Here is an 8,433-nt window from a genome sequence, read left to right on the forward strand (position 1 = left end):
AAAGAAAAGCCCTCTACAGGAGAGAGCAGTGCTTGGTGATGGAGTAATAAGCCATTAAGTGTGAGGAACCACTCAGACTGTCAACTTCCACAATGATCAGATCAGACAAACTGGAAGAGAGCACTCTTCATAAACAAGGAGATGTTCTTTCCTCCTCTTGTCACATGGGTTGAAAGTCAGTCACCCCTGGTGATCACCTTCTGCAGGTGTATATGCCCACTTTCTCACAAAGGTCTTTGGTTTTGACCCCATAAATGATAGGATTGAGCATGGGGGGGGACAATGAAACTGATGTTGGCCAAGAGGATGTGAAAATGGGGAGTGATGCCCTGACTGAACCGGTATGTCAGAGTGGAAAAGAAGAAGGGAGGATAAGAAACCAGTATCTCACCGATATGGGCTGTGCAGGTGTTGAGGGCTTTCTGGTGGGCTTCCTTGGAGGAGATTCTGATGACAGCCCTGATGATCAGAGCATAGGACAGGGCAATGAGAATCAGGTCTAATCCAACAATTACAAATGCTGCCACGAAGCCGTACATCCTGCTGACTGTGATGTCCCCACATGACATCTTCACCAGAGACATGTGGTCACAGTACATATGGGGGATAATGTGGTTGGCACAGAATGGCTGCCTGCTCAGGAGCAGGGGCGGGGCAGAACAAAGAGAACAGGTCTTATCAAACTCACTAGCCCTATCTTAGCTATGCGTGCATTGGTGAGGATGGTGGTGTATCTCAGAGGGTTACTTACAGCAACGTAGCTATCAAAGGCCATTGTAACAAGGATGGATGAGTGTACCATAAGATCAGCATAAAGGAAGAACATTTGGGTGAGGCAGCCTTTCAAATTAAACCAAAATATACACAGTGCCTTCAGCAGGACGGAGGTAGTAGTGCTGATTTCTGTGAACGACAAAATGCAGAGCAGCAGGTACATCGGCTTGTGCAGGTTCTGCTCTTTGCCTACCACAAAGAGAATTGTGAAATTTCCCAACAGGAAGATAATGTAGAAAATAGTGAAAGGGATGGAAATCCAGAGGTGAGCAGCTTCCAGGCCAGGGATGCCCGTTAGAATGAATGTTGAAGCATCAGAGGGGGTGAGGTTGAAAACTGCCATGATGGATCGATGTGTCGATTGGGCTCAGAAATGCTCAAGGTACCTGAGAAGGGAGGGAAGCACAGCAAGCGGGGATGGCGGTTACACACATTGTAACAAATAGAATGGTAAATATTTAATAGTTATTACCAATCTAGAAATGGGGGTAAGCAGTGAGGTGACAACATTTGCAGATGGCACCAGATTATTTACGTCACAGTCAAGTCCAGAAAAGTCCTCACAGGGAGCTAACCAACCAGGTGAATGGGCAGCATGATAGCAGATGAACTTTGATGTCAATAACTGAAACGTGTACGCCCATTGGAGGGAAAAGCATGAACTCCTCAAACACATTACCAGGTTCTAATTTAACTGTATGAACTCAGGTCAGGAATCTGGGCTTCATGGTACACAGCTATGTGAAACTCTGCTCACAGTGTAAGCATGGACAGAAACTAAGCAAACCGCTGGGATCCAGGAGGAATGGGATGGGGGAATCCTACAGAAAATACAATGCCATGAGATCAGTCAGTCAATGTTTCACCCTCCTGTGGACTCCTCTGTGTAGTACTGGGCACCCTTCTCTCACAGGATATTGCAGAACTAGAGGGGTTCAGGGAATAGCAACAAGAATAATCAAGGGCCCAGGGCAACTCTCATACAGAGAGAGGTTGAAAAGACTGGGATTGTTACCTTAAAAAGGGGATGACTAAGAGGGGATATGAGAAAAATCTATAAAAAACACTGACTGGTAGAGAGCAGATCGAGAATGTGTTCTACCTGTCTCCTAACACAAGATCAAGAGGACATTCAATAAACTGAAATGTGGCAAATTCAAAAGAGATACAAAATGAATGCTTTCTTCACTCAATGCCTAATTAGCCTGAGGAACTCATTGCCAAAAGAGGTAGTTGAGGTCATGAGCTAAGTAAGAATCAGGAAGGGTTTGGACACTTACATGTCTAGTGAGACTGTCCAGTTACAATAGTTACAGCTAAATAAATATTTTGGAAAGTCTATATATCATTGTGTATATGGGCCCAAGCCAATCTCTAGCTGTTAAGCATTAGGGTGACACCTTCAGAACGGTCAAGTCATCCTCGCCCCATCCACCTATTGCTTGGTTTCTTATACCTTGTTTTGCAGCACCTACAGCTGTCACTGTCAGAGAGAGGACACTGGAGTAGATGGACCATAGGTCTGATCCATGATGCCATTCCTGTGTTGGAGAGGATCCCAGTTTCCTCCATGGAAACAGACATTATCATGCTGGGCTATTACTTTGTGCTTAACAGAATGGGCAGGAAGGGCACATGCGTCTTGATATTTAGGGCTATAGGCCTGCACCTCTCTTACTTCCCTTGTTTCTTTTGGTGAAACACTTTCTCGCAGGTACCCAGCTTTGTCTGAGACATAAGTTACAGGTGTTAACTGACAAGTGTAAGCAGAGAAAGGTGTCAGCAACTCAGCTGCTAGCCCTTCTCATGCCTGAATATTGATGAAGTTTGTGGATGACACAAAAATTGGGAGATTTTAAATAATGAAGGGGACAGGATAGTGATTCAGAGCAATCTGGATCGGTTGGTAAACGGGGTCAAAGTAAACAACATGTGTTCTAATATTGCTATGTACATATCTACATCTAGGAATAAAGAATGTAGGTGATGCTTACACGATGGGAGACTAACAAGGATAGCACAATGACTCTGATTAAAATTTGAAGGGTGTGAAGGGGTAATTAGCTAAACATGAGCTCCCAGTGTGACCACGAGGCCAAAAGAGCCAATGTGATCCTGGGATGATAACCAGGGGAATGTCAAGGAGATGTAGAGAAGTTATTTTACATTTGTAGTTGGCACTGGTGAGACTAATTCTGGAATCCTGTATCCAGTTCTAGTGTCCACTATTTAAAATGGATGTTGATATACTGCAGAGGGTTCAGAGAAGAATCATGAGAATTAGTAAAAGATTAGAAAACCTGCCTTATAGTGATAGACTCAAATATCTCAATCAACTTAATTTAACAAAGATGGTTAAGCGGTGACTTGATAGTCTGTAAGAACCTACACAGGGAACCAATATTTTATATTAGGCTTTTCAGCCTAGCATACAGAAGTGTAACAGGATCCAAGGGCTGGAAGTTGAAGTTAAAGAAATTCTGACTGGAAATAAGGAGTACATTTTTTAAACAGCGAGAGTAATTCAACATTGTAACAATTTACCAAGGGTCTTGGCGGAGTCTCCATCACTGAGAATTTTTAAATATTGTTTGGATGTTTCTCTAAAAATGATCTGCTCTAGGAATAATTTTGGGGAAAATCTCAGACCTCTGTTATACAGACTAGATGATCACAATGGTCCCTTCTGGCCTTGGTTTGAACATATCCCCAGGAGTCAGCTGGAGGCATTTTGCCTGAAAGCTCGTGCCTCAGCTTACTGAAGGTGTTTTTTCTATTCATGACCATGTTGAAATTAACCCTGTGGGGAGAAATACTCATGTAACTGCGGCACCTTGGAAATGTTAAACTAGGTGTGTATTTCATGAAGCTGAGGGATCCTGGGAGGCATTAAATGGATGAACGTTTCCGGTGAGAAAAATAATGATTTGAGCTCAAAATATCTCCATGGTGAGGAGCTGAAAGTTAAACACCAAGGGTAAATGTGGTCCCACTGAGATCAATGGCAAAGCTTCAAAAATGGCCAGGAGTTCACCTAAATCCACATGTAGGGATTTAAATAAATGGCCTGATTTTTACTGGCTATGAGGCTCCAGCAACTTCAACTTCAACTTCAAGACACTGGCCTTCTTGAGAGCAGAATCAGGGCCCACATGTTTTGGAATCCCCATCTTTCATACCCGGTCTCAGAACACCACATAAACTGTGAGTTTCCTTCAGATGCTTTCAGCACCCTAACAGAAGAGCAGGTCCAGCCAAGTCCACAGGCTGTCCCCTGCTGGGATAGTCCAAACAACAAATAAAGGGGATCAATCAACCACAGCATTCATGTGAGAGATGAATGCTTCCCTCTCAGGGTGTCCCTGCAGCAGGCCCTCTCTTCCCTCAGGGAGGGATCTTTGGGCAGTTGTTCAGGGGGAGATTCTGCCTTCCCTCAGCTCACCTCCCCTGGAGCTGCCAGTAACAGGTCTGCTCTCCTCCCTGGTCTGGCACAAAATGAGCTGCTCTCCTGCCTTTTTACCTTCCTCAAGCACTTCTCTTCAGACTTGATTTTTCTTCCCCATTTTTCTGATAATTTACTTGCTGAACGTTTGGCTTCTTTGAACTCAATTTGAAATGAAGCTACAGTTTCAGTGGCTTTGGGAAGTAATCCTGCTGCTTCGTATAGGTCTGTGTCTTCGGATTGCAGCAGTTTTGAAACAACATTTACCATTTCCAGAATCATTCTTTGGAGCACAATGAAAAAAACAAAACTAAAATTTTCCATTAATTTCTTTAATGCTGAAGGCTCATAAACTTCAATGGCATTTTTGCTCAGGAGAATTATTTCCATGGGTGCCTTCATTGGGTCTGAATACTGAATCTGAGAGGAAGAAGTGATTCCTACTGATTGTTGATCAATTGTATAGTCAATTGTTTGACCAAGCTTTCATTTGTAATGAAATATGTTCAAGAGGCCAAATAAACAATGTCCGGTTACTGCTCGAACCCCATAATAAAATAGTACAGGGAAAGGGTTTTATCTGATACCAGTCTCTGGGAAGCCGTCTCTTGCAATGGTGTTACATCTGCCTTACACAGAATGTGCGCTCCCCAAAGTTACACCTTTCAATTTTTATCATTTATGTGAAGATTTCACAACTTACACATCTCTTTACAGGTCATTAAAATCGAACCCATCAGTTTGTCCCAGCTCCCTAATGTAAATGGGGAACTATTGTGGGGAACTTTCCTGTCTTCTGTATTACCCAAGGGGAATTGGCAAACCAAGGAGTCTGAGTCCCTCTCTCCAACTCCCTTTACCCAGAGGCCTGCCTGACCTCAAGGACTCCCCTTCCACTCTCCTGTGTGGGCAACATGACTGGGCCCAGGATTCCTGGGAGGCTGAACCTCGAGTCTCATTGTGGTCACTTGAGACAGGGGCTAGGGTGTCCCCACTCCTGGGTACTCTCTTCGCAATGGACGCTACCCTGACCAAATGATCACTACATTAAGTTCAAACCAAATATAATTTATTAAACATGAACTGTAAGAAAAATAAGGAAAAAATGGGAAAGGTTGAAGGAAACAAGGAACATCGCTCAGTGGGCATGGGGACACTACAAACAGCTGTCTCTGGGGCCTAAGGGGAGTTTGCAGTCTGTTCCTCTCACTTCCCAGCCCCCCCGCCCAGGCCCCAGTTTTGCCGCAGTGATACCGCAGATCAGACACTTGCTCTGGCAGCGGACAAATGCCCTCAGGCTTTAGGTGGCAGGACCCTTCTCCCAAGCATCTGCCCTCTCACCATATTCGTGTCCCTTTCTGAGTACAGCCTTCAAGGTAAATGACATGTCAGCCTATCTAGGGACTTAGTACTACAAGCGATTCAATCACCTGGACATTTCGTGGCAATCTCTGTTTCATCTGTTTCACAAACTCCAACATGAAATCTTGAAACCTACTTTTTATATCTTAGACAATGGGAATGGTCAGTGTGTGTTTTAGAGTAGCAGCCGTGTTAGTCTGTATTCGCAATACAGAGACTAAGGTGCCACAAGTACTCCTTTTCTTTTAGTGTGTGTTTTGAACATTCCAACTAAAAGTAACTCAAAAATTGATTGTGCAAAATCATAAGTTATTTGACTCCAAGGCGATATTGTAGTTTAACACAGCAGTCTCCTACCCAGGGTTTTCAGAACCCCAGTATGGGCAACTTAACTATTTTACTCCAGGCGGTGTCAGGAATAAATCAATGGGAACACAGCAATTCTGTCTGATCAAGGATTATATGCAAGTAAGCTTCTTCTTGTCTAACACTGCAGTTTATTAGATTTAAGCACACGGAGACATAAGGAATAAGTCTTGAACATCCCAGATATTTACCTAACATCTGGAACAGTATTGAGTAATTAACAGCATGTTCGCAGTGGCCAGTTGCTCACTAGCCGGGGAGAAAGGGTGTCAGGAAAAAGGTCTCTCTAGATGGTTTCAGAGGACTGCTCCAAAGTACAATGTATTAGCTAACCTTTTATAACTTCTACAAAACACATAGGTCATAGTGACCCCTACTCGACCATCACTTTTCCTAACTTTCAATAAACTTCCAATATCAGAGGCTTCTTGACTCAAGGCTTTCATCCACTTCTCTGATTTCATTCTCACTTATTTATTTGTCTGTCCACTCCTCCCATTCTGATGAGCAGAAACTGCCAGCTAGATTTTGACCTTGCATCTAAAAGCCTGCTTTCCAATTAACCCTAAACTATGTAATGTTCTATTTTATTAATTCATAATGGCTGAATGCACATCATATGGTTGCAATTGGCTTGATCACTTTCTAAGATACGCACCCCTCAAATACAGGGTAACACAGTCCAGTTCTCAAAAACACAGTTTCACAACTCTCACCAAAAAGCTCTAGTAGAATGTCCTCAATTCCTGTAGCAGTTTTCCTGTATTTGCACTTTCCAACAAAAAAACATTTGGTTTACCCTCCAGGCTTCCTGAAGTATTGGATGAAGGAAAATGAGGCAAATTTTGCTCACCAGATCACCGTACATATGATAAAGAAGTTCAGCATTGTAGTAGCTTTCTTTGTCTTTGGCTGTCAGAAAGCATAGCTTCAGTTCATCAAACTGATCAAGAAAGCTGTTCACAAAGGGTCTAATGGAAAGCCACCTAGCTTCAGCAAGCTGAAGTATCTTCTGGTGGTCTGGAAGTCTTGGAAAGGCCGAGTAACAGGGTGTGCAGAGTTGGGGACTGATGGGTGATGCTGAAAGAGATCAGGTGATGGTAAGAGAGAGAGAACTCAGAACCGGAGAGAGAAGTGCGTGGTGATGGAGTGATATTAGGCTTCAGGAGCTTCTCAGACTGTGAACTTCCACAATGCTGAACTCAGTCAAACTGGGACAGAGCGCCCTTGATTGACAAGGAAGTATCCTTTCCCCCTTTTGTCACTCATATTTAAGTCAGTGGCCACCAGGCGAGCACATTCTACAGGTGTATTTGCCCACTTTCTCAAGAAGCTCTTTGTTTTTGACCCCATAAACGATAGGGTTCAGCATGGTTGGGAGGAGGAAATAGAGATTGGCCAAGATGATATGAACATGGGGAGCGATGCCCTGCCCAAACCGGTGTGTCAGAGTGGAGAAGAAGAAGGAAGGATAAGACATCAGCATCACACATATGTGGGCTGTGCAGGTGTTGAGGGCTTTCTGGTGGGCTTTCTTGGATGGGATTCTGAGGACAGCCCTTATGATCAGACCGTAGGACAGTGCAATGAGTGTCAGGTCTAACCCGTTGACTACAAATGGTATCACCAAGCCATACATCCTGTTCACTGTGATGTCCCCACATGACATCTTTGCCACAGCCATGTGGTCGCAGTACGTATGGCGGATAATGCGGTTGGCACAGAATGGCTGCCTGCTCAGGAGCAGGGGTAGGGGCAGAACGAAGAGAACACCTCTTATCAAACCCACGAGCCCTAGCTTAGCTATTCGTGTGTTAGTGAGCATGGTGGCATATCTCAGAGGGTTACATATGGCAACATAGCGATCAAAGGCCATTGTCACAAGGATGGCTGAGTGCATCACAGTACCTGCATGAAAGAAGAACATCTGGGTCAGACACCCACTCAGAGTAATAACTTTCAAATTCAACCAAAATATACACAGTGCCTTCAGCACAACGGAGGTAGACGTGCTGATTTCTGTGAGTGCCAGCATGCAGAGCAGCAGGTACATCGGCTTGTGCAGGGTCTGCTCTTTGCCTACAACAAACAGAACCATGAAATTTCCCAAGAGGCCGATAATGTAGAACGTAGAGAAAGGGATGGAAATCCAGACATGGACAGCGTCCAGGCCAGGGATGCCCATTAGGATGAATGTTGAAGGGTCAGAGGGGGTCAGGTTGAAAACTGCCATCAGGTGGTCAATGCGGTGACAGGGCTCAGAAATGCTCAAGGTGCCTGTGAAAGGAAAGAAGCACAGTGAGAGGGGGGTTACAGACTTTATAACAAATAGTACGGTAAATATTTTATAGTTATTACCAATCTAGAAATGGGGGTGAGCAGTGAGATGGCAACACTTTCTAAGATACGCACCCCTCAAATACAGGGTAACACAGTCCAGTTCTCAAAAACACAGTTTCACAACTCTCACCAAAAAGCTCTAGTAGAAT

General features: G+C 44.1%; 1 protein-coding gene across 1 annotated transcript; it reads right to left on the reverse strand.

The window, feature by feature from the left end:
• Positions 1-7,220: 7,220 nt before the first annotated feature.
• On the reverse strand, positions 7,221-8,216 carry LOC311513825 (olfactory receptor 52P1-like; the record flags this gene model as incomplete). Its single annotated transcript, XM_084615942.1, has 1 exon — positions 7,221-8,216. Exon 1 carries the CDS (start codon positions 8,175-8,177, stop codon positions 7,221-7,223), a length of 957 nt encoding a protein of 318 aa, XP_084472068.1. The 5' UTR covers positions 8,178-8,216.
• Positions 8,217-8,433: the final 217 nt, after the last annotated feature.

Source organism: Lepidochelys olivacea, assembly GCF_965140295.1.
Source record: "Lepidochelys olivacea isolate rLepOli2 genome assembly, chromosome: 1".
In the NCBI taxonomy this organism is placed as follows: Eukaryota; Metazoa; Chordata; order Testudines; family Cheloniidae; genus Lepidochelys; species Lepidochelys olivacea.